This window comes from Portunus trituberculatus, chromosome 47 (genome assembly GCF_017591435.1).
Source record: "Portunus trituberculatus isolate SZX2019 chromosome 47, ASM1759143v1, whole genome shotgun sequence".
NCBI lineage: Eukaryota > Metazoa > Arthropoda > Malacostraca > Decapoda > Portunidae > Portunus > Portunus trituberculatus.
The window spans coordinates 18,922,254-18,950,145 of NC_059301.1; the positions used below are offsets into that span (position 1 = coordinate 18,922,254).

A 27,892-nucleotide genomic window follows, 5' to 3' on the forward strand; every position below is an offset into this window, starting at 1 on the left:
CCCAGGATGAAAGGACACACAGGTTTGGGCCGACAAGACAAGAGATCTTCCGAACCATGAAGTGAAAGAAAGAGTCGTGAATCGTGAGTTCCTTCTGACGATGAAAGGATAAGACGGGATGTTGGAGAGAGAGAGAGAGAGAGAGAGAGAGAGAGAGAGAGAGAGAGAGAGAGAGAGAGAGAGAGAGAGAGAGAGTAATGATGGTGGTGATCAAAGCATTTATGTAATAGAAATATTTATAATAATATTGTATGGATATAGTAGGCAAGTAAATAATAGTTTTGGTCGTAATATACATGTATACAAATAAAAAAAAATAAAAACAGTGGTAGTGGTTGCGATAGCATTAACAGCACATTGAAAGCACCACCATCACCATCACCACCCTTTCCTGTGTAGTAATAAGATGCAATAACATGTGGTGGTGGTGGTGGTGGTGGTGGTACAGTACCTCCCTGGGATTGTTTGAAGTAGCAACACAGCAAAAGTGGGTGCCTGTCATATTCGGCTTTAATTTAGCAGTGCAATAAACTGACAACTTGTGGTGATTGTAGTAGTGAATGCAATAATAGTCGTCGTCGTCGTTGTAGTAGTAGTAGTAGTAGTAGTAGTAGTAGTAGTAGTAGTAGTAGTAGTAGTAGTAGTAGTAATAATAATAATAATAATAATAATAATAATAATAATAATAATAACAACAACAACAAAGATAGCAGTGTTATCAGTAATAATAACAACAATGATAACGAGAACGAGTGGGGCGACATCTTTACATACTTGAAATACCAATACTAAATATACATAAACATAATACACTCAACGGAAGTACCTCTCTAGTAATAATCGTGGTACCAGTAGTAATGGTAACAACTGCCACCATCATCAACAACAACGAACACAACAAATATTACAATCATATCACGGAATAGTTGTGATAGCAGTAGCATCGTCATCACCAGTAGTAGTAGTAAGTAATGGCCGTACTAGCAAACAAGTAGCAGCAGGTATACCAGGTCCAGCAGGTGGGTCGAGCATCCCCCCCCCCCTCACACCCAATACTCCCCTCCCTCCAGCTCTCCGCACAACACTATCATTGATCTAGCGGCAGCAGCATCCACCCACCTTCTCTCCTCCCACTGCTCTTCACGTATCCCACACTGACCTAATTTTACCTTTCCACAAATCCAATCTAACCAGCAACACTCAACTCAACACCAACACGTAAACACACATCCACCTTGTACTAGAGAAGGAAGTGTCATCCATCACATTTCATGCGCACGATTAATTACTCTTCGAAAAGCACCCACCCATTAGCGCAACACGTATTAATGAACTGACCCTAACACAGCAGCTAGAACCCAGTGTGTGTATAGTTGAGGGGAAGGCGAGGGCATGTCAAAACGTCAATAAAATGGGTGCGAATTGGGGCCGAAGGCGAGGGTGAGGGCGGGTCCTTTCCTGCCGAGTTGGCGGGCTGGCAGCGTAACCCAGACAAGATGCTTTTCAGTGTTTTATCTGGTTTAGTATCTTTCTAGTTGTCTGTTTATGCACGTTGGGTGAAGGATGGTGATGAGCGGGTCCTTGTGGTAATGGGGGATGGGGAATGGGTGGTGGAGGCGTGGGAGGCAAGGTAACGTGAGGTAAGGAAAGGTAAGGGAAAGGAAGACGTGGAAGTGGAATCTCTCTTATTTTGCATGTGTTTATTTTTCTTATCTTTCCTACCTCCCTGCTTTCTTCTCTTCTCACCTGTTTATCCTATCAACAACGTTCCCACTCACTCTCTTTATCCAACCTTCATTTCCTCTTCCCTCACTCTCCTCTCCCGCCCGCCCGCCTTCTCGTCCCTCCTCACAATAACAATTTCTGGTCTACATGTTACTCACGTCTCATTGAGGTGTGGGCAGTACTTGAGCACTAGTTCCAGGAATTTAGAGTCACTGGAGAGTAGCCGAGGAGGTCTTGGAGGGCTGGTCACATTCAGAAATTTTAGGATAGTGCAGATGAGAAGAAAGACCGCAAATACGATCACCGCCGACATCCTCCCACGATGACGACCTAAACCACACTGGCGGTGACGTCACATTCACACAGTTTGACAGACTACGCCAGGAAGTTACTAGATACCGCCAATTAATACTTTTCGCCCATCTTTTTATCTGTCCCTCATGAATGACTCATTGTTACTAGGCAAGTGCAACATGTTTTACTCAACTGAACTATACACCAGATGTCTTTTGTCTGACGTTATCAGTAATATATACAAATACCAGTTTTTATGTTCAGGTATTGCATCGAGACATGATATCACATGCCAATTAATATGAATAAACACCGTACTTTGCGATCATAATTATTTTGAGATCTATGTACTGTTGAGATGAATATAGGTATTAACACTGGCTGAACAGAGTTGTAGCCAAGAAGCAGTACAGGTGTGTCTTTGGGTAATAGGTGTGAGGGAAATTAATTAAATATTTCTTTCATCCCAGAGGAGTTAAGTTTGATTGAAGTTTGCCTTTTACACGATATATCAGTTTGTATATTGCTCTACTATAAACTCCTTTCTCACGCCAAATTACTTACGGATTGGAAAAAACTTTTCACTGAAGCATCTGAGGGAGCAAGGGACGACACTGCCTCACACCTATATATATATATATATATATATATATATATATATATATATATATATATATATATATATATATATATATATATATATTTCATCCCGGTTCTTCATGCGGCACGTACGATTCCAGTACTTCCTGTCCTTTCTGTTTTGGCTAATTAAAACATAATTAATATCACATTACAACGTCAACTATAAGACAATCAGATTTATTTTTTTAATGAAGTTATCAATCAGCATGTTATGTCTGAAAGGAAAGTCTTTCCATGAATTATCTTTACCGTGCATGAAGTACACTGTATTAACTCATCCCTTGTTTGTCTATAAATTCGTGAATGTCATATTTTCATACTTTATTCCTATTCAAGGCGCAGATGTGTTAACTACAACCTGTAATTATCTTTACCTGAAACTGAAGGCAAAATCATTAAAAATGTTATATCATTCCAGTTACTGAATGGAAACATGATAAAAACAATGTATGAAAACACGATTTTAATAATTAAAACCTCTACAAGTATAACAAAATATTCTTGTGGTCTCTCTATCACCTCGTCTATATATTTTAATCTATTTATAATATAATATACAAAAATATCACTTGATTTCAAGGCCTTTGCGAGAGAAAAGTCTGGCTTCCTTGTACTCTGCACAGGTTGCTAATCTTCTTTGAACTTTTAAGACAACCACATCCCCTATTATGCAGAAATGATGGATACAGTACAATGTACCTATCTGTACATGTAAACCTTTGCAGATGCAGAACACAATACACACATTCAGGCACACATGTTAAATTTCCTAACAAGAATTTTGTTGAAGTCAACAATTATGATTGTTTAGTTAGTGTGTATAATTTACTCTTCCAAATTCTTGATTAAACCAAAATAATTCATAACACTTGATAAAACACATTGTCATGCAAACCATAAGCACACCAACATATATAAGACTGTTGGCTTATTTTAACCAGTAATAAATTTGACATTTTCATGATAATGAGTAATAGTAAATTAGAGAAATGAGAGTATACAGATAGTAATGAAAATTGTACTACAAACAGAACACGTACATATTCTACATGTATCAAAAGGGAGCACACGCACACAAATAAAGTGAAGCAGAGCATAACTGACTAGATGACAAAAGTCTGTAACTTATCAGCTTTTCTCTCAAGGAAAAAAATAAAGAAACATGAAAGAAAAAAATATCAGTGCTATCTATTCGAGGTAGAAATCAAATCACTGAATACATAAATGGTATTCTACAGAATTTGAATATAGTGATCCTGTCATTAGGGGTTACTGAACAAAAACAAAATCATACATAATCAATCACTTCCACTGTCAGACTTGACTAAAAGTGTGTTTCTTTTCCACTAGGATACACCATTAACAGCAGGATCTCATGAGAAGACAAACTCTGAAGATACAGAACAACCATCTTTAACTCTAAAAACAAATTTGCTAAGCTGTTCCATCTATTTCAGCATCATTGTAAGTATTACGATTTCTGTGACAGAAAACATAGATAAGTATGTAATAACTGTGACCATTAATAACAGTTTATTCAAAAGAGAATATAGGAAAAAGCCACACACTTGCTTGAAGCCGTTACACTGCTCTCTCATTTCTCAATCCCTCGGAGGTCCCCAGATGACAGAGACTAGGGACCGAGGTTCCATACGCAGCCTCAGACTTCCCACACGATGATCATCAAGTCGAATGCGTACTGAATAATCATCCCTGCATGTGTGTGTGTGTGTGTGTGTGTGTGTGTGTGTGTGTGTGTGTGTGTGTGTGTGTGTGTGTGTGTGTGTGTGTGTGTGTGTGTGTGTGTGTGCATGTGCGTGTGTGTGTGCGTGTGCATGTGCATGTGTGTGTGAGTGTGCATGTGCGTTTGTGTGTGTGTAATCGAAAAGTAAAGAAATACCTGTTACCATCCCAAGCAATAACCATTTACTATAACAACAAAACCTTCCATAGAATATTGTCATTACTCTCACTATTCACTCTTTTCACATCTCATTAACATTTAGATACCTAACTTATTTTCTATTGCTTGTATCGTAAATACCTAATTTCCCTTTCTTGTCTAAATCTCACATATACCAGAGTCAGGATCACATATCCAATTATTCTAAAATACTGTCTTTTATCATCCTGACACCTCCCTCCCTCCATCCTCGTTAGAAAAGAGTTTAACTTATAGTATTGACAATCACTGAGATATTCATAAAAAAGAAACTTTGAGTCACATGCATGATAACAAATCGAAGGTACATGACTCTTTTAACAATAGGGCTGTAATGACTACTATGACCCAAGAGGAGTTTGGATGAACTTGACTCAGCTTCACACTTGCTTGTACTTCTTCACTATGAAATGGAATTAAAGTTCATATTTTTTTTGCATCCTAAGTTGATTTGATTTCAATTTCAATCAAGTTTAGTAAAACAATTTAACCTGACAACAGGTTATATGACAATTATATAATACCAATTTCATGTCATATTTTCTCATCCAAACTCCAACACTCAAGGATAAATGTCAATAATATATCCCAATTCATTGGAGGAAATCTACACTACACTTTCAAGAAAGTATGTGAGGAATAATAGAACTAGGGAATCTGCTTCTGCCTTACCTGTTGAGGAAGGTGACAACAGTGGCATTGTCTGGACGTACAAAGGCCGTGTGTAATATGTTGCTGTAGCTAGCACTAGGAATACTAAGCTTTACTCGCACACTTCCCGGAAGCAGCAGCTTGGTAAAGTGTGCCAAGGTGTAGTACATGGGCTGTTTGTACACCTCCCTAGCACTCTGGAGAAGGGCAAAGGGTGAGTTCAATTTATCATCTATACACTACTCATTCTATGAACATTTTTAGACTTCAAAAAAAACATTATCAAACCTATAAGAAATTCAGATAATTTCCCCTGTATCTTTTCAATATCTCACTGTTAAATATTCTGTAAGAAATTTGAATGTTGGAAAGATGTGTCATTTCATTGATGCACATACATACTACTTGATCTGAAGAGAGACACGGTAAGAGATACAGGAAACCCAAGAAGACATTAAGAATACACACGATTTCTGACAAATGATTAACCAATGAAAAATGGAGACAACACCCAACTAGAGCATAAAATCTTTTACTACATAAATAAACATTAACACACACACACACACACACACACACACACACACACACACACACACACACACACACACACACACACACACACCACTACACACCGCGTAGTGTAGTGGTTAGCACGCTCGACTCACAATCGAGAGGGCCGGGTTCGAGTCCCGGGGCGGCAAGGCAAATGAGCAAGCCTCTTAATGTGTGGCCCCTGTTCACCTAGCAGTAAATAGGTACAGGATGTAACTCGAGGGATTGAGGCCTCGCTTTCCCGGTGTGTGTTGTGTGTTGTGGCCTCAATCCTACCCGAAGATCGGTCTATGAGCTCTGAGCTCGGTCCGTAATGGGGAAGACCGAGGTGAATTACGCACACACACACGCACACACACACACACACACACACACACACACACACACACACACACACACACACAAATATGTATAGTGTAGTGGTCAGCAACCTTGACTAACTACAGAAAAGGGCCAGGTTCAAGCCTAGGATGCAACAAGGCCCAAGTGTGAACCTCTTAATATATAGTCCCTGTTCACATAGCTACAAGTAGGTTCAGGATGTAACTCAAGGGATTATGGCCTCACTGTCCTAGTATGAGGTATGTGAATGGTCTCAGTCCTACCCAAAGATCAGTCATTATGAGCTCTGAGCACTAAGAGACTAACGGACAACCATAGGTGAATGAACGAATGACACACAAACACACTTACAGCGTTAACAATGACCGGAGCATCAACATTGTTCTTGGCCCAGTTTGGTCCTCCCTTCACATCCAGGGCCAGGTTCCAGTCTATCCAACCTGTAGACCAGTGTTCTAGGCCCTGCAAGGGTAAGAGAATTTAAAAGTACAAATTTGGAGAAGAAGAATATCAAAATAAATATTATGTATCAGTTGAAAAGTGAGTTTTTATAAGTGTTCTTATTCTATTTTAAAGTGAAAAATGTCTATTATCTATGCTGCATTCACAGAAAATCTAAATCAATTTATAACTATAAAGATGGTTCTTCTTTAAGTAAAGAATATATTCTAATAAGTAGACAAAAATATTGGAAATTAAATTTTTCTCAGTTTTAAAGCATATCCAGACCTGTATACAAAAAGTGGAAAATTTTTTGAGATTAGATTTTCCTCTAAATTTACAAACAATTTCATAAGTATTTGGAGAATAAGGATATGCATGCAAAAGTTATGTATCAGTTGAAAAGAGTTTTTAAAGAGTGAGATAGACAGAAGCAGGTCAAAGGGTCTGTGTAAGGTGAGAGAAACAAAGAGTGAGATTTAAGTGTTTTTATCTTAAGATAAAAACTGCTTATTATCTATGCTGCATTCCTAGGAACTCTAGATCACTTCATAACTGTATAGAAGAGTTCTTCTTTAAGTAAAGAATATGTTTCGATAATTAGACAAAAATATATGAAATTCTTTCAAGTCCTGGGCCTGTTTTTTTTTTTTTTTTTTTTTTCTGTAAGAGATTTTCCTCAAAGTTTACAGACAATTCCATAAGTATTTGGAGAAATATATTCATATAAATACTGACACACCTCTATAATGTTTGCTGCATAGCTCTCTGCACGTGGCCAGTACCCCAGCACTACTTTGAGAGGCTGCCACGGCCACTGCCCTGCAACATCACCAACCTATTGCTAATAAACATAAGGCCACACATAATTTAGAAAGATTTCAAGTGTAACTAATTCATGTACTCGTATATGTTTAAGTTGAAATTCAGAGTAAGTAATGAATAAACAACACTGTTTTTATGATACAATAATGACAAAATATGATTATACTGTAATATCAAACATGCATCTAAATTTAATTCACAACAAAACAAAGATACAATTGACAGATTTCCTGCCTTTACAAGACATTACGCACATGACACTTATATACCTAGAAATAAAATCAGGCATTTGAAGAGAGAAATGTAAAATCATTCATATAAAAATACTGAAGTCTAGTTAACAATGTAATTTGACCTGAAAACACAGCCGCCTTACCAGTACATGCCTCAGTATACAAGATGAAGAGTTGTGGATGGCGACTGTGTGTTATGTCCAGAGTCAAGGGAGGAGTGAACCAGTCAGTATACCAATGCACAGCCACACCGGACACATACTTGGCAGCAGCAGCATTGGTCATCACCTGCAATGTCAGCAATTCACGAGGGATTGATTAATTTTCTGGCAAATTCAAGACAGTAAATTTAATCACAAATTTATCTTCATACATTTACCTCATTGCTTCTTTTGCTAAAAATTTTCAAAAGTCCTGCTCTAAATGTGTCATTACATTTTGTACAATATTTCCTTGATTTTCAAATCATAATACCTTCAGTAATATCTTTATCTTGGGAAATAGCCAACAATCATAACAAGAATGTGCCACTGAAAGGGAGGAAAGTGAAGACATGCAGAATGTAATAGCAGATCTGGTTGCCATTCAAAAAACAGAGCTTCCAGAAATATTCATAACAAGGGAAGGATAAATGGTTTAAGTGTGTGTAGTCCTAAGGGATCTAATTTGAAAGATAATAGATTTACAACACAAAACACTTTTTCTTCCTTGGTCTGAGGTTGGATATCTGTTAACATACCTTACATGTAAGGTACTGAGCCATAAAGAACAGTGTATAATATTTGTTCAAGAGTATAACAATTTGCAGAACATAATAATAAGAATGAGCTGAAAGTCCTTCTGAAAGGTAATGAGATTTCTGTTTCTTATGACTTACATCATCCACCCATTTGGGTAGAAAGATGCGGTTGTCATCAAGCACCATCAGTTTGATATGTCCCAAGCCAGCACTCTCCAGGGCTGGGCCAAGGAATTGCCCCATCCACTCAGCCTGGTGATCACATCAACAGATTTTAGGAAAAGAAACAGAAATGCAGATATGCATGAATATGAATGACAAACAAATACACACACACACACACACACACACACACACACACACAACACACAAAGATATCAAACTGGTGTAAGCTGCTATTTTCAAATCAATATAAGCTGTTCCCACCTGTTCTTTGGGAGTCCATCCAACTGCATTAAAACTAAATGATGACTGAAGTCCATCTGTTGGCTCATTTTGGGCAGTGAGTCCCCAAAAACTTATATTGTGTTGGCCATAGTTCTGTAGAAACCTAAAGGGAAAGCCTTTGTCAAGCTGCTCACTAAATTGATGCTGTTAGGTGCCTTGTAGCAAGTAGCATATGGTGTGTTGTGTTTGTGAATCAGGTATGAAGAGGAAATTGTAAACCATGAAGGAAAGATAGAAGAAAATAGTATGTACAAAATACATGGTGTGTGTGTGTGTGTGTGTGTGTGTGTGTGTGTGTGTGTGTGTGTGTGTGTGTGTAATTCACTGTAATTCACTGTTTGATCTGCTGCAGTCTCTGACGAGACAGCCAGACGTTACCCTACGGAACGAGCTCAGAACTCATTATTTCCGATCTTCGGATAGGTCTGAGACCAGGCACACACCACACACCGGGACAACAAGGTCACAACTCCTCGATTTACATCCCGTACCTACTCACTGCTAGGTGAACAGGGGCTACACGTGAAAGGAGACACACCCAAATATCTCCACCCGGCCGGGGAATCGAACCCCGGTCCTCTGGCTTGTGAAGCCAGCGCTCTAACCCCTGAGCTACCGGGCCGTGTGTGTGTGTGTGTGTGTGTGTGTGTGTAATTCACCACAGTCGTCTGCTGGTCACCCAGCCAGCCTTTTCCCATTGCGGAGCGAGCTCAGAGCTCATAGACCGATCTTCAGGTAGGACTAAGACCACAACACACTCCACACACCGGGAAATCGAGGCCACAACCCCTCGAGTTACATCCCGTACCTATTTACTGCTAGGTGAACAGGGGCTACACATTAAGAGGCTTGCCCAATTGTCTCACTGCTTTCCGGGATTCGAACCCGGATCCTCTCAGTTATGAGCTGAGCGTGCTAACCACTACACTACGTGGTGTGTGTGTGTGTGTATGTGTGTGTGTGTGGCCATTTTAGTATTGTCACCCCAAGGTCTTTTTCTTCATGACTGGTTTTATGTCTTCATTTCCTATCTTGTACATACTCCTGATTCTTCTTTCACTCTTGCCAAACTCTATTTTCTTGCATTTTGTCGTGTTGAACTCCATTTGCCATGTACAGCTCCATTTCCATATTCTGTCCAAGTCTTCCTGGAGTAGTTCGCAATCTTTGTCACATCTCACTTTTCTTAACAATTTTGCATCGTCTGCAAATAGGCTCACATAACTGGACACCCCATCCACCATGTCATTTATGTAGACTGCGAACATTACTGGTGCCAACACTGATCCCTGTGGAACTCCACTCTCCACCAATCCCCATTCTGATGGTCTGTCCTTAATTATTGTTCTCATTTCTCTTCCTACCAAAAGTCTTCCATCCATTTTAGTAAACTGCCATGCACTCCTCCTACCATTTCAAGTTTCCAGATCAGTCTCTGGTGTGGTACCTTATCAAAGGCCTTTTTTAAATCCAGATATATTCCATCAGCCCAACCATCTCTTTCCTGTATTACATCTATCACCCTCGAATAGTAACATATCAGGTTTGTCGTGCATGAACGCCCTTTCCTAAAACCAAATTGACACTCACAAAGTATGTCATTTTTCTCCAAGAAGTCTGTCCATCTAGTCTTCACCACCCTCTCACACATCTTAGCTACCACACTTGTAAGTGACACTGGTCTATAGTTCAATGGGTCTCTCTTGTTACCTGATTTATAGATTGGGACAATGTTAGCTCTTTTCCAGTCTTGGGGCACTACACCTTCCCTTAATGAGGCATCAATTACTTCACAAACTTTTTCTGCCAATTGCTCCTGCATTCTCTTAAAATCCATCCTGATACCCCATCAGGTCCCACAGCTTTTCTCACTTCTAAACTCCCCATCATGTTCTTGATCTCCTCCACAGTTACTTGAAACTCCTTCATAATCCCTTTCTGTTCCATTACCAGTGGTTTGTCAAAAGCAGTCTCCTTTGTGAATACCTTCCGAAAGCATCCATTCATAGCCTCTGCCATTTCCTGGGATCTTCACTGCATACTCCATTTACTTCTAAACTTTCAATACTTTCTCTATTTTTGATGTTGTTGTTCACATGTCTGTAAAAAGCCTTGGTTGGTCTTTACATTTATCAATTATATCCTTTTCTTGTTTCTTTCTTTCTTCTCTTCTAATCAACACATATTCATTTCTTGCTCTTTTGTAACTTTCCACTGCTTAATCCGTCTTTTCCTTCTCCACCTCTTCCATGCATCCTCTTTTCTTGTTCTAGCCTTTTCACATCTATCGTTAAACCAGTCCTGCTTTCCAACTTCTCTATGTTGTCTTATTGGTACAAATTTTTCTCACCTTCTTTGTATATTTTTATAAATTCCTTCCACTTTTCATTTGCTCCTTAGCACTCTTGAATTTCATCAATTTGTCTCTTGAAAGAATTTCTTTAGGTTTCCAAAATCTGTCTTGGCATAATTCCATCTTTCTCTTCGTCTATCACCTTGTGTGTGTGTGTGTGTGTGTGTGTGTGTGTGTGTGTGTGTGTGTGTGTGTGTGTGTGTAATTCACTGTTTGATCTGCTCTGCTGCAGTCTCTGACGAGACAACCAGACGTTACCCTACGGAACGAGCTCAGAGCTCATTATTTCTGATCTTCGGATAGGCCTGAGACCAGGCACACACCACACACCGGGACAACAAGGTCACAACTCCTCGATTTACATCCCGTACCTACTCACTGCTAGGTGAACAGGGGCTACACGTCAAAGGAGACACACCCAAATATCTCCACCCGGTCGGGGAATCGAACCCCAGTCCTCTGGCTTGTGAAGCCAGCGCTCTAACCATTGAGCTACACCGTGTGCGTGCGTGCGTGCGTGTGTGTGTGTGTGTGTGTGTGTGTGTGTGTGTGTGTGTGTGTGTGTGTGTGTGTGTGTGTGTGTGTGTGTGTGTGTGTGTGTGTGTGTGTGTGTGTGTGTGTGTGTGTGTGTGTGTGTGTGTGTGTGTGTGTGTGTGTGTGTGTGTGTGTGTGTCTAGAAAGAGTAAGAACCTCTCAAAGAGAAGAAAGTGAAGACTTTTAAGTGAAGCCAAAATACATCATCCACACCAAAGCATGCAAGATTGATTACAATATTCATGAAATTATGAGAAGAAACCATTAGATAAAGTACTAAGTGTGCTAAATATCATTCTACACATTATACTAAATAAATTTTAATCACACTTATCTTTAAAAACTACGAGAGATGTAATATGATTGAATATGCTAAGTTTATATGCTGACCTAACACATTATTTTTCAATACTAAAAGAGGACTTCCTTACCTCACATAGTACTGTGCCCAAGTCTTATAGTACTTCAGTTGTATCTTGCCTTTGCCTGCAATTTTGCCTGAGTCCTTCATCCAGCCAGGGGCACCCCAAGCCGACCCAAAGAGCTTAATAGGTACTGGGGACATGGCCCTTGCTTTTTTAATCAGGGGTATCTGGAGAGAGAGAGAGAGAGAGAGAGAGAGAGAGAGAGAGAGAGAGAGAGAGAGAGAGAGAGAGAGAGAGAGAGAGAGAGAGAGAGAGAGAGAGAGAGAGAGAGAGAGAGAGAGAGAGAGAGAGAGAGAGAGAGAGAGAGAGAGAGAGAAATCATATATGCCCAATGCAGACTCCTTACTTATGTGCTGTTTGGCATCTTCTTTAGTCCTCAATCTAAGTGCACCTAAACTAAAAAGAATTCACAATTTCTCAATTTCTGTTGCATAAAATATTTACAGAAATGACCCATCTGTCTTTCTCACCTTGAGCTTCAGATCCTCTTTAGCCAAGGCAAACTTTGTCAAAAGAGGGTCAATCTGGCCATGGGGCAAGTCATCATAGGTGTAAGGGTGTGTGCTGAAGTCAGTGCCTCCCACTGGCACTCGCCCCATAGTGTACTCCAGGCCCTCAGGGGAATAATAAGCCCTGGAAGAAGACACAATGTTCACAGATATTGATACCATCACAATAATTATGATGACTATTATCATCACAGTCACAAAATGTGGGATATTACTGCATCCCAGAGAGACAGATGATCATGAATGTGTTAGTTCAGCTAAATCTACAATATAAATAAATCAAAGAAAGTGATTTGGTATTTTCATCATATTTATTCAGCAAAGTTAATATCACCTATGCACTGAAAAGCTTCTGCTCAGATAAGACTTTATATTTTGATATAGCCAAAGAAACTTAATGTACAAAGAATAAATCAACATCCAGGAAGACCTTGGATTACAATGGTCACAACTTCTGTCATTTTGTGGTTACAACACTGGTAATGCTTTTTTTATTTTCTTATGTAGGAAAGAGGGCCAGTCAAGGGCAAAAAAAAAAGAAAAGATTAAAAAAAGACCCACTTGAGTGCTGGTTCTCTACAAAGAGGAAAAGCATCAGCCAAAATTAGGAAGCAAATGCCTTGATACCTCCCTCTTAAAAGGACACAAGTTGTAGGAAGTTGGAAATACAGATGCAGGAAAGGCATTCCAGAGTTTACCAGTGAAAGATATGGATGACTGAGAGTAGTACTTGTTAACTCTTGCATTAGAGAGTTGGACAGAATAGGGATGAGAGGAAGAAAGCCTTGTGCAGCAAAGCACCAGGAGGAGGGGAGGCATGCAGTTACCAAGTTCAGTAGAACAGTTAGCATTAAAATAGCTATAAAAGATAGAAAAAGATGCAACATTTCGGTGGATGTAAAGAGGCAGTGATAAAAAGACAGCTAGTCAGAGGAGGGGAATTGATGAGATAAAAAGCTTTTGATTCCACCCTATCTAGTAAAATTGTGTGACTGGAACCTCCCCAAACATGAGAAGAGAACTCCATACAGGGGGCAGATAAGGCCCTATACTCTTGTACAGAGTTAGCAGTTGGAGGGGCGAGAAAAATTGGCAGAGACGCCTCAGAATGCCTAACTTTATAGAAGCTGCTTTAGCAAGAGATGAGATGTGAAGTTTCCTGTTAAGATTATGAGTAAAGGGCAGACCGATGATATTCAGTGTGGAAGAGGGAGACAGTTGAGTGTCATTGAAGAAGAGGGGATAGTTGTCAGGAAGGTTGTGTCGAGTTGATAGATGGAGGAATTGAGTTTTAGAGGCATTGAAAATTACTAGATTTTCTCTGCCCCAATCGGAAATTTTAGAAAGATCAGTAGTCAGACATTCTGTGGCGTCCCTGCATGATCTGTTGACTTCCTGAAGGGCTGGTCGTCTCTGAAAGGACATGGAAAGATGTAGGGTGGTATCATCAGCATAGGAGTGGATAGGGCAAGAAGTTTAGAGGGTCATTAATGAATAATAGACAGAGAGTGGGTGACAGAACAGAACCCTGAGGAACACAACTATTAATAGATTTAGGAGAAGAACAGTGGCTGTCTACCACAGCAACAATAGAACGGTCGGAAAGGAAACTTGAGATAAAGTTGCAGAGAGAAGGATAGAAACCGTAGGTGGGCAGTTTTGAAATCAAAGCTTTATGCCAGACTCTATCAAAAGCTTTTGATATGTCTAACGCTAGAGCAAAGGTTTCACCGAAATCTCTAAAAGAGGATGACCAAGACTCAGTAAAGATCCAGATCACCAGTAGAGCAACCTTGACAGAAGCCATACTGGCAATCAGATAGATTATGATGTGACAGATGTTTGAGAATCTTTCTATTCAGGACAGATTCAAAAACTTTAGACAAGCAAGAAATTAAAGCTTTAGGATAGTAGTTTGAGGGATTAGAACAGTCACCCTTGTCCTTGTATATTCCATATTGTTGATTTTGTTTACTACTTTTCTTTTTTTCTTTCAGTACAACATTCACTGAGGGTACCAGCATCACCTCTAATATACACTACTCATCTCTTACTTTTTACTCTACATCACATAATCTTCTAAATTAAATAGATAAAGCAAACAAAGAAATATATTATGTATTACAGAGTGAAAATTAAGTGAGTTTGGGATGAAAGAGTGAGTGAAGAGGGTGAGTGAGTAAATGCATGCAATTATGAATTCAGGATGAATGAATGACTGAAGTGTAAGTGAAAGTGAGAAGAAGAATGAGGGAAACTGGAGAGAAAGGCTTTACCTGAGTACAGTGTCTTGCAGCTCTGGAGGCAGAGAGAGGATGTTGAGTCCTGCGGCATCAGTGAATGCACCACCAAACCCAATAATCTTCTGGTACCCCTCCACATGCTCCACCTTAACAACCACCTCCTCCTCCTCCTCCTCCTGATCCAGTTCATCATCTGTGAACAAGGTATTTTCAATTGTCAGTTCCTTATTTATTATTTAGTATAAATTATCATACTGCTTGATTCTTATCAGACTTGTCTTTGAACTTCTATCTTATCTATACACATAGTGAGAACATAGGATAGCAATGTCCATTCAGCATTACTAGATAATATTGAGACTATATCAACAGCACAGACTGAAGCTCTGAACCAAGAGTATTATAAAATAAGTGTTGAACTAAACTATTACAGATTTAATACAAGAATCCTTGCTAACACACCATATGAAACAAAATAGTGCATGATCAATGGAAACCATCAAACCTTCATTATTGGACCTGAAATAAAAATCAAGTGGTTGGCCATGGTTCCTGCAAGATGCTCCCTACCTGACTGACAGCAAGCTACATTTTTCCCTTTTACTCTGTAAGTGCAGTCTAGAAGATACAAACATGCAATTCCCATTAGCTGAACCACCATTGGCTGACTGTGGGGGATGATTCAGACGTGTTACAGAGATCAGCTGGGAGGCAACTCACATGAAATATGTTTTTATGATTCTGCCACTTCACCCAGGAGAATCGGACAGCATCAAGAACCAATGGTCTATACCCTTAATTGTAAGGAATATAATTGAGAAAATAATAAGGGAAAAAAAGCAAGTAAACCACTTGGGTATGGAGAAGTTAAGTATGCAAGAAGCATAGGTTTGAAGATTAATATGACAAATCAATTTCAAAAGATGGAATATTACAAACTTGACTCAATCGTGTAAAAAATACCCTAATTGGATGAAGTAAGAAAACACATACATACATACACACACACACACACACACACACACACACACACACACACACACACACACACACACACACACACACACACACACACACATACACACACACACACCGCGTAGTGTAGTGGTTAGCACGCTCGACTCACAATCGAGAGGGCCGGGTTCGAGTCCCAGTAAGCAGCAAGGCAAATGGGCAAGCCTCTTAATGTGTGGCCCCTATTCATCTAGCAGTAAATAGGTACGGGATGTAACTCGAGGGGTTGTGGCCTCTCTTTTCCGGTGTATGTTGTGTGTTGATGTGGTCTCAATCCTACCCGAAGATCGGTCTATGAGCTCTAAGCTCGCTCCGTAATGGGGAAGACTGGCTGGATGACCAGCAGGCAACCGAGGTGAATTATACACACACACACACACACACACACACACACACACACACACACACACACACACACACACACACACACCGCGTAGTGTAGTGGTTAGCACACTCGACTCACAATCGAGAGGGCCAGGTTCGAATCCCGGCGTGGCGAGGCAAATGGGCAAGCCTCTTAATGTGTAACCCCTGTTCACCTAGCAGTAAATAGGTACGGGATGTAACTCGAGGGGTTGTGGCCTCGCTTTCCCAGTGTGTGGAGTGTGTTGTGGTCTCAGTCCTACCAGAAGATCGGTCTATGAGCTCTGAGTTCGCTCCATAATGGGGAAGACTGACTGAGTGACCAACAGACGACTGAGGTGAATTACACACACATACAACTCGGTGAATACACACACACACACACACACACACACACACACACACACACACACACACACACACAAAAAAAAAAAAAAAAAAATATATATATATATATATATATATATATATATATATATATATATATATATATATATATATATATATATATATATATATATATATATATATATATATATATATATATATATATATATATATATATATATATATATATATATATATATATATATATATATATATATATATATATATATATATATATATATATATATATATATATATATATATATATATATATATATATATATATATATATATATATATATATATATATATATATATATATATATATATATATATACATACAGGGTGGGGCAAATCAAATGCCCGAGTTTTAATAGGCTATTAGGAAAAGTAAAACATTACTTACAGAATTATTTGTTGTTTTATTCGAATCAGTATACAATGCCGTTTGTGTGATCACTTTTTGAAGATGGCATCAGGAAGATGGTGGCCATCTGTAGCAATGCACTGTTGAAGGCGATGTCTGAAGTTTTCGGCTGCTCTTCGACACATCTCAAGGGGTATTGCAGCGATTTCCTACCGAATTCACATTTTCAATTCTTCCAAATTGTGTGGCCGACTTCACCTCTTCATTCCCCTAAAGTTACTGTTTGGTGTACAGTTTCCAAATTTGGGGTAATTGGACCTTATTTCTTTGAGGAGGATGGAAGATCTGTCACCGTCAACTCTCAACGTTATCTTGCGATGTTGGAAGACTTTTTTGAACCGAAATTGGAAGAATTAAGTGAGGAAACAAATCTGGGAGACATCTGGTTCCAACAAGATGGAGCAACAGCCCACACTGCTCAAGTTGCAATGGTCAAATTGCGACAGATGTTCCCGGCACGCCTTGTCTCTCGAAAGGGTGATGTCGAGTGGCCCCAATGCTCACCTGATTTGAGCATTTGCGACTTTTCCTGTGGGGATATCTCAAGGAGAAAGTGTTCAGAAGTCGGCCACACAATTTGGAAGAATTGAAGATACGGATTCGGGAGAAAATCTCTGCAATACCCCTTGAGATGTGTCGAAGAGCAGCCGAAAACTTCAGACATCGCCTTCAACAGTGCATTGCTACAGATGGCCACCATCTTCCTGATGCCATCTTCAAAAAGTGATCACACAAACGGCATTGTATACTGAATCGAATAAAACAACAAATAATTCTGTAAGTATTGTTTTACTTTTCCTAATAGCCTATCAAAACTCGGGCATTTGATTTGCCCCATCCTGTATATATATATGTATATATATATATATATATATATATATATATATATATATATATATATATATATATATATATATATATATATATATGTATATTGCAAGAAAGTAGGAATGTAAGACTTATGGGTGACTTGAAATACAAGGAGGTATGCTGGAAAAAATGGACTACGCAAGGAGGAGAAGAGTTATGGGTATATACACTACTAAACCTAATAATGATTAACACTATGACCCAGTGGGTTGGGGAAACTATAAGAATTGGAGGAAATGAGGAAGCATCAAGACTTGACTTATTGTTTACAAAAGAGATTGACATCATTAAAAAAAATTATCAGTGCCCTCTAGGGAAAAAGCGACCATCTATTAACACGTTCCCTGCGATACGACTCACCAGTGGGTCATCAGTTACAGTCCACTGTTGTGATGCGACCCACCGGTGGGTCCTACAACAGTTTCCACATACATCACATTTTAATTTTACTATTAATAGAAATTGGATTATAGTATAGGAAAGTTGCAATAAACAGTATGTGTAGAAGGGCATAATAAACACTGATTGATAAATAATATGAAACGTATTTCTTTTTTAGTATTATAAAAATTACATGAAAAAGTCTTCTTGTTTCCACATTCCCTTTTTAATACATGTAAAAAAACTATATCTTTTCCTTCAGAAGAATATAAAACTTTTCTATAACAAATCATTGAAACAGGTATCACAATTGGACTTTCCTTGACAGCTTCAATTAATTTTTTTTATTGATTTTTTATATCTTTCCTGATATTATTTGGACAAATTGTAAAAAGAGCTGCCACTGCTGACCCTTTTGAATTGCATATATAAATAAACACAAGTAAAGAAACAAAACATAATATGTAAATAAAAAAAATCTGCTATAAAAAATAAACTGAAAAATATTTTTTCTTTTTTCTAATGCATGTAAGAAAACAATATCATCTTCCATTTTTCCTTCAGAAGAACAAAAAACTTTTCTGTAACAAATAAACCAAACTGAGATATCATAATTGGACTTTCCTTGATAAGCTTCAATAATTTTCTTCATCAGTCTTTTTATAATTTCATAATTTTCCTGATACCATCTTTATTAACTTATTTTATCTTCTCTCTCTTTTATTGAACTGAGTTGACCATAAAACCCTGTAGCATTAATTTTCTAAATATGCAAAACAAAGAGACAAAAATATATAAAGAAATTAATAGGGAAAAATATAGTACAGTATAGAGACGCATGGAATATCGACAAAGTATGTTCACTAGTGGATCATATCGCAGAGACGTTATAGATTTTTCACGGTATGTGATGCAACCCACCAGTGGGCACATACATTGAGGTTGCCAGTTCGTTTGGGTGTTCTCCTAGACAACACTCTGCTCTTCTCTCTTCGCTGGCTTGACCAGCACTGACATGACAACAATTTATTTGCATCACAGTACGAGAGAGCTCACTGCGCTGGCAATTGTAGAGAACGTGTTAATTGAATTTAGCCTAAACAGCGGCTCAATAGTAAACAGGAACGAATTTAACAAAAATGTACGATATAAATACAGAAATTCAGACTTCACAAAGTCGAAAGAATATTTTGCAGAAGTTGAGTGGAACCAATTGTACACAGCAAATAATGTACTACAGGGAAAGTGGGATACATCTATGAACATTATAATGAAGGGATTAACAGATATGTTCCTAATATCAGATCCAGTGAGAGGGAGAGATAGAAAGGCTGGTATAACAAAAGTGAAAGAGGAGGCAGCATGGAATAGATGGAGAAAAAGAGGACAATAATTGGAAAGAATTTAAGGAAGTAAGAAATTAATATGTCCAAACCCTAAGAGAGAAAAAAAGGAACTATGAGAAAGATATAGTTGACAGATGTAAAAATGAGCCAAAGCTCTTTTCTTTTAAGTATATTAATGGGGGTAAAAAAAAAAAAATAATAATAATAATAAATAAATAAATAAATAAATAAATAAAAGTTGATAATGTCACATACGAGAATGCAAGGCCACAAGTGGAAATAATGATTATGTTTTCAATCAATATTCACCAAAGAAAATAAGTTTGTAAGAGAAAGAACAGGGCACAAGGACAAGGAAATGAGGGAGATCCATGTGGAAGTCAAAGAAATGAAGATTATGAAAACACTGAATGTGAATAAGGCTCAGGGAAGAGATGGAGTGTCAAATTGGACACTGAGGGAATGTAATGACCAGCTAGCAGAGATATTACATAACATCATAGTATGTTCTTTTAATGAAGGAAAATGTTCCTCTTGATTGGAAAAGGGCCAATATTGTACAAAATTTCAAGGGAGATAATAAAGAAGAACCACTGAACTACAGACCAGTGTCCCTAACAAGCATAATTGTGAAAATTGTAGAAAAAATAGTTAAAGACAGATGGATGGAACAGCTAGAAGTGGAATATCTTGTGTCACAAACTTATTGAGTTTCTACAGTAGAGCAATAGATATAATTCAGGAGGAATGGATCTAAAAAAAAAAAAAAAAAAAGCTTCTGATAAAGTACTGCATCAGAGATTGCTATGGAAAATTCAAAACATAGGTGGTTTACAGGGAAAAGTACTGGATTGGATAACAGACTTCTTAAAAGACAGAGAAATGAGAACAGTGATAAAAAAGTCAAGAATTAAAATGGTGTAGAGTTATAAGTGGATTTCCCCAATAATGTTCATATTGTACATCAATGATATACTGAAACGAGTGGAAAGATGACATGGATTGTGAGATGCTACAGAAAGATTTGAATAAGATATATGACTGGAGCTAGAAATGGGAAATAGAATTTAATGCAAAATAGTGCAGTGATGGAACTAGGGAAAAGTAAAAGAAGACAGAAAAAACTTACACTATGGGAGAAGTAGAAATTCAGAAAACAAAGGAAAAAGATCTGGGTATTACAATAAATGATCATTTATGACCGGAAGAACATGTAAACAATATAGTTGAGGAAACATACAAGTTACTAAGAAAAATTAAATGGGCATTTTCCTACATAGAAGAAGAAATGATGAAAAACTAAAAGAATACATGATTTGAACTAAACTAGAATATGCTGTATTTATATGGTCACCACATAATAAATAAAGAAAAAAAAAAAAAAAAAAAAAGATATTAGGAAGATAGAAAGGATTCAAAGAACTGCAACCAATTTGGGTCCAAGTTTGAGAGACCTAACTTAAGGCAGGTTTACATGTGCCAATTTGCAACTGGTTTTTTTTTTACACTTGTAGAGTTTCCGACTTATCCCTTCTAGTCAGAAAGTGTCAGACATAGAGCCTGGAAAGTATCGACTAGTTGGCGCCTTGGCTGGAAGTGAATGTAAACAAACAGCTACCTGCCAAGATGTCTTCCTCCAGTGACAATGCTGAAGCTGTGGTTGCTCTTCTTTTGGCATACCAGATGAGTCAACAGAAAAGAAAATGCCTGTGGATACATCCCTGGCTAGGTAGAAGGAAAGAAAGGAGTGTCTACCACACTCTAAATCAGTCTACATTTCACATAAGAAAATTGTTAATCTTAAGAAGACTGTGCACAATTGCAATCAAACTAAGTCTTGACAAGTCTTCAATCCTCATCTCCAACCATCCTGCATTGAGGGAAACAGCTCTTATAGAGTGGCAGCTATTTCATCAAACAACAATTTGCATAAGCTTTTTTACTGCATAATTAATTTCTGAGGTCCCAAATGTGTTATTTTTCCCTCACCAACTCTAACATCTTCTTTTCTATCTCTAGATACCACATTTTCAAAACTTACTCAGTGACGTCACAATGTAAATAAAGTCGCAAATCAACTAGCAAAACCAACATATTGGTGTTGATTTTCAACTGCTTTCTGCAGCCACTAGGCGCCGATTGCAAGTCGGAAACTCTAAGTACATAAAAAAAAATTTGCAAATTGGCATGTGTGAACCCACCTTTATGAGGACAGATTAAAGAGATTAAAATTTGCAACACTGCAACAGAGCAGAGAAAAAGGAGATTTAATTGCAAAATACAGGGCATGGATCAAATTAACAAAAAAGACTTATTGGTGTGGGACTCAAGAAATACAGGGGGACACAGCATGAAACTAAAAAAAAAAAAAAAAAAAAAACATGTAAAAGAGACATTAAGCAATATAGTTTTACAAACAGAAACATAGAAATATGAATTTGGATGAAACAGTGGTGCAAGCAAAAATTATTCATGATTTTAAGGCTAAACTGGACAACTAAAGACATGAAGACAGTCCTGACAGCACAAGCATACCTCTTTTCCTGTAAGATACAACTATGTAAGTACACACTATTGCATCCAGAGACAATGTTCTTGTGCTACTTATTGCTATGCCTTCTATACCTGGTGTTACTAGCTCACATCAGTGACCATAACCACCTAATACAACAGATAAGTAAATATGAAAGCCACATCCACCTGATAAGACATCACTGTAAGTATTACCACTGGAGAGATAAAAAGTTGTCAGTGGTGACCTCCCAGCGTCGACCAGCCTTGTTGGTGGAAATGATGAATACTGAGGGAAGGATTGGTGGAGTGATGTGGGGGAGGGTGTCACAGTGGCTGGTGTCACACACACACACAGTGCTGCCATGTCCATAGTCCCGGCTTTGACATCCTCCTGTAATGATCCATTTATCTTTTAAAAGAAAATTTGAAATCAATATTACGATATCAAAATCTAAATAATTTGCAAGAGGAATATAAAGGACCATGGCCCTGACGATACAAGATTTTTACTGTATTCTTAATTTTATCTTATCTACTGCTATTACTAATATTATAGTTTATTCATATTCACATTAGTGATGTCGATGTGGGTCAAAGAAGATACCAAATGTATAGGTTGCCAACAATGGTATCGTAGAAAAACCTTACTACGGTATGTCAGACTAATTCAATACAAAAGACCAATTATGAAACAAAATATTGTCGTTCTGCAAAGGCGAACGCGTAAATACCTTTAAGGCCTTGACACAGAGGTATAATTTGAGAAAAGTAAAGAATGAGATAGAGCGCTCGCTTCCTCAGCATTGTTGTTCTCTTGATCTTGATCTTGATACCACAGGCGACTCGGGATCACTCCTGAGCCGGGCCTTTGGATCGGCAGCTCCTGTAGACGAAAAAAAGAAAGGCACACAGAAAAAAAAGAAGAAAAAAGAAACAGGGTTCTTTGCTCTAACCGTCTGTACACCTGGCACGCCACATTCTCTCCAGAAACTCCTTCACCGCCTCAATCATCCTTTCATTCGTTTCTCTACTCAGTCCCAGCAGCACCACCATCCACTCCCTCCCCGTCTTTCCCACTCTTTCGTTTCTATTATGCCCTAACTCAGTCAACACCACTTGCATCATCTCATACCTGTCTCTGGCATACTTCACACACTTCAGCATCACATGCTCCACCGTCTCGTCCTCTGCCGAGTCACACATCTGGCACACTTTGCTGCGGGACTCAGACCACCTGTAACTCCTTGCATTCACATCCATACACTGTGCCCTAGCTCTGAAGAGAAGATCACCACCCAGGCTTCCATCGTACCACCTCTCATACATCGGGGCCTCTTTCACCTTGTACCATTCCAGAGTAGGCTTTCGTTCCATCCCATTCCTCCATTCAGTCCCATACTCTTCACATCTTTGTCTATCTCACTCTTCCACTTCCTTACAACCCATTCTGTTCCCACTCTGCCTCCTCTTGTCACGACCCATTCCAGCTCATTCTGATTCACCCCAGCCATTCTCACTGCCCACCCAACCTGTAGACCATTCCTCTCTGTCATTCTCATACACCTTTTCCTCCATTTGCTTCCACTTTCACTCCACAGATACACCTTCCTTGCTATTCTTGCATCATCCATTCTCTCAAGCCTAACCTTGTACCTAAGTGTCGTTTTTATAAGTCTTTCCTAAAGAGCTCCATCCCATATCCCCTCTTAAGGCTTCTACTGCCGTGTACCTCGGTGCATTCAGTGCCAGCCTAGCTACTCTACACTGCCCCACTTCTAACTTGTCAATTTCACTCTCGTTCCATGCAATCACATCCATACCATACATTATACTGGGGACAGCCACACTCTTCCACACTTCTCTCAGCACGTCATACTTACTTGCTCTCATCCTTGCCGCGCTTCCTAAACGACCCACCCACTGGTTCACCAAGCTTATTTTTTCATTCTTTGACTTTTCACACCCATTCGGACTCATCCACATCCCTAAGTACTTGTATTCTTGTGCCTGCTTCAACTCATTCTCTCCCAGCCTCCATGCTGCATTACATTCATCCTCCGACCTATTCACAATCATCACCTTACTCTTCTCACTACTAAACCTAACTCCAAAATCTCTTCCATACCCATCAACCACATCCAGCAGACTTTGCAGCTCCTCTGCTGACTCACTCATAACCACTACGTCATCTGCATAAAGAAGCACACCTATCTTATCATTCCCCACACTCACTCCTGCATTCATCCTTCTCATTCTGCTGCTAACTCCTCTGTGTACAGGCTGAAAAGGGTTGGTGACAAAATACATCCTTGCCTAACTCCTCTCTCACTCCTCACCCAGTCTGTTTCTATATCTCCTAAACTGTACTTAGCTCTGGTATCAACATACATGCTACGCACTATGTTGACTATCTTGGCACTCAACCCAATCTTTTCTAGGACTCTACCTAGCATTTCTCTATTCACCCTATCATAAGCTTTCTCTATATCCAGGAAACCCAAATACAATTTACCTCCATCCCTCTTTTTTTCTCAATCATTTCATTCACCACAAACATGTTATCCTCAGCTCGCCTGTCCGCACGGAAGCCATTCTGCTCCTCACCTAATACTCCAGCTCTTTCAATCCACTTACACAATCTGGCATTCAACACCGCACTGAACACTTTGCCTACTGTATTGACTAACGCGATCGGCCTGTAATTTTTCAACTCATTCTTACTCTTGTGTCCGCCCTTATGCAGCAGAGTCACCATTCTTGGCACCCTCTTCTCCTCCCACACCTGGTTAAAAAGCTCAGTCATCCTGTCAATCACAACATCACCTCCATTCTTATACAGCTCATATGGTATTTCATCCGGCCCTGCTGCCTTCCCATTCTTCTGCCTTTTCACACACTTCTCCACCTCCTCCCTACTGATCCTTTCATCCAGTTCATCTGCATTTATTCTCTCCAGTGTCACACATCCTTCTCTCGCACCTACACCACCCACTTCTTCCCAGAACTGTCTGATTGCCTCTCTCATTCCTTCCTTCTCTGTTACAACTTCACCATTCACATTCAAACTCTCCACTCCAACACTGTCTGCCATTTTCTCACCTCTCAAGAAATTGTACCATTCACGGCCACCTTCCATGCCTTTCTCTCTTAAAGATTCAATCACACTCCTTTCACACTTTACTTTGGCCTTCACTATCATTCGCTTTGTCATTCTCTGCTGCTTTACATACATTTCCCATGCATTCTGGTACTCATTCTCTGCCTCATCACTTTCATGCCTCTTTTTCCTCAGCCACCTACATTGTCTACTCCTCTTTCGCTCCTTTCTAGCCTCTCTGATTTCATCATTCGACCATGGTTTACGTACTTTTTTTCTTCTGCCTACTCTCACATACCCTATCTTGCTCTCTGCAGCACTCCGCACACCCTCTACCAGTCTCTCATTCACGTGCTCCACATCATGCATACCTCCATCATCCCAGCTTCTTGCACTCAGGTCCACCTGGAAGTTTTCCCACCCTACATCTCTCAGTCTCCACTTTCTCTTCTTACACGCCACTTTCACTTCTTTCCTACCATGCAACAGGTAACTCCACAACCAGCATATTGTGATCAGACACAATATCCACCATACCATCCTCATCTATCCACATGTGTGACACAATTTCACGCATTCTTCCATTCACCAACTTGTCTAAGTTGTCTGATCTTGATCTTGATCTTTCACACCACTAGTTCCTGCATCTAGCACGCCACATTCTCTCCAGGAACTCTTTTACAGCCTTGATCATCGATCCTTTCATTCGTATCCCCATAGAGTCCCAGCAGCACCACCATCCATTCCCTTCCTGTCATCTCCACTCTGTCATACCCCAACTCCCTCAGTACCACTTGCATCATCTCATACCTGTCTCTGGCATACTTCACACACTCCAGCACCACATGCTCCACCGTCTCATCCTCTCCCATGTCACACATCTGGCACACTTTGCTGAGGGACTCAGACCATCTATAATTCTTTGCATTCACATCCATGCACTGTGCCCTAGCTTGGAAGAGGTCCCCACCCAGGCTTCCATCATACCACTTTTCATACATTGAGGCCTCTTTCTCTCTATACCATTCCAAGGTACTCTTTTGCTCAATCCTATTCCTCCAGTCACTCAGTCTCACACCTTTCACTACTCTGTCTATCTCACTCCTCCACTTCCTTATACCCCATTCTCTACCCTCTCCATTTCTAACAATCATACTCCAGTCATTCTCTAAGTGCCTTCCTTCTACCTGCTGAAAAGACCACTCTTCACCACCATCCTGACACACTTTTTCTCCCACTTGCTACTCCTGACATTCCACAGAAACACTTTTCTCACTATTCTAGCATCATTCATTCGCTCTAACCTAGCCTTATACCTTAGGGTCGCTTTTACATATCTTTCTCTAAAAGTGCTCCAACCCATGTCTCCCTAAGAGCCTCTACTGCTGCATATCTAGGTGCATTAAGTGCCATTCTTGCAACTCTATTCTGCCCTATTTCTGACTTTTCTAGTTCACTCTCATTCCATGCAATCACATCCATACCATACATGATGCTCGGAAAAGCCACGCTCTTCTAAACTTCTCGCAGCACGTCATATTTACTCGCTCTTATCCTTGCACTAACTAACTTCTCCCCACTCGGAATTCGAACCATTAATTACTACCCTTTGTCGCCTGCCGTCTAACCACGCTTTAATCCAGCCTAATATTCTACCCTCTATACCGTGTGCTTTAACCTTTTTAAGAGTCTCTGGTCAAAGGCTTTACTGAAATCTAAGTATAGAATGTCATAACTATCACCTTTGTCTGCCGCCTCATAAACCTTGCTATAAAAGCTCAACAAGTTGGTAAGACACGACTTCCCCTTCGTAAATCCATGTTGTGTGTGATTTATCAAGCCGTGTTTGTCCAGGTGTTCCCTAATGTTTTTTGCTATTATTGATTCCATTAGTTTACCCACAACTGAAGTTAAGCTGACAGGCTTGTAATTAGACGTTAGGGTTTTATCTCCCTTCTTAAATATGGGAACCACATTAGCTTCTCTCCACATTATCGGTACCTCACCTGACTCCAGTGACATCCTAAACAGTGCCGCTAAAGGCTCGCTTACAACGTCCTTGCATTCCTTTAATCCTTGGACAAACTTCATCAGGTCCTGGTGACTTGAATTTCTTTAGTTTATCTATCTCCTGCTCTACCATCGCCTTAGTTATAAGGATATCAGTCAACTTTTCACTATCCTCTGCCCTAAATACCTCTTCGCTATCTGGGATTTCGTGTGTGTTCTCTTGGGTGAAGACAGTTAAAAAATACTCGTTCATAATTCTACTAATCTCTTCCGCAGAACTAGCCATTTCACCATTTGTTGTTCTTACGGGACCTATTTCTTCTCTGCTTTTCGTCTTATATAATTGAAAAAATCCCTTAGAGTCCGTCTTTGCTTGGCTGGCTACCCTCAACTCATATTCACTTTTATCACTTTTATCTCCATTCATCTGAGTCTCTTTTTTCCTTGTGCCATTGCAAAATACTTTTTCATTTCATCTCATTATTCCATATATTCAGTCCCACACATTTCACTTCTGTGTCATCTAATTCTTCCATATCTTCACATTGCATTCAGTTTCCATTCTGCCTCTTTATATAACGAT

General features: G+C 39.3%; 2 protein-coding genes across 3 annotated transcripts in view; both read right to left on the reverse strand.

Moving 5' to 3' along the window:
* Positions 1–2,078, reverse strand: part of LOC123520666 (abhydrolase domain-containing protein 2-like) — a 43,726-nt gene extending 41,648 nt beyond the window's left edge. Inside the window, exon 1 of the mRNA XM_045283177.1 lies at positions 1,884–2,078. Within this exon, the coding sequence (XP_045139112.1) occupies positions 1,884–2,038 (155 nt within the window). The 5' untranslated portion in view covers positions 2,039–2,078. The remainder of the gene's footprint in view (positions 1–1,883) is intronic.
* A 1,033-nt stretch (positions 2,079–3,111) lies between these two features.
* Positions 3,112–23,085, reverse strand: LOC123520668 (putative glucosylceramidase 4). Of its 2 annotated transcripts, XM_045283179.1 has the most exons (13): positions 22,934–23,085; positions 22,416–22,593; positions 14,934–15,093; positions 12,619–12,781; positions 12,155–12,315; positions 8,816–8,939; positions 8,528–8,641; positions 7,794–7,938; positions 7,335–7,414; positions 6,503–6,613; positions 5,276–5,451; positions 4,230–4,374; positions 3,112–4,051 (listed from the first exon to the last, which is right to left on the reverse strand). In XM_045283179.1, exons 2-12 carry the CDS (start codon positions 22,570–22,572, stop codon positions 4,263–4,265), a joined length of 1,503 nt encoding a protein of 500 aa, XP_045139114.1. In that variant the 5' UTR covers positions 22,573–22,593; positions 22,934–23,085; the 3' UTR covers positions 3,112–4,051; positions 4,230–4,262. The 2 variants fall into 2 exon arrangements, with proteins under 2 accessions (XP_045139114.1, XP_045139113.1); XM_045283178.1 differs by having other exon boundaries at positions 3,112–4,374.
* Between the last annotated feature and the right edge of the window lie 4,807 nt (positions 23,086–27,892).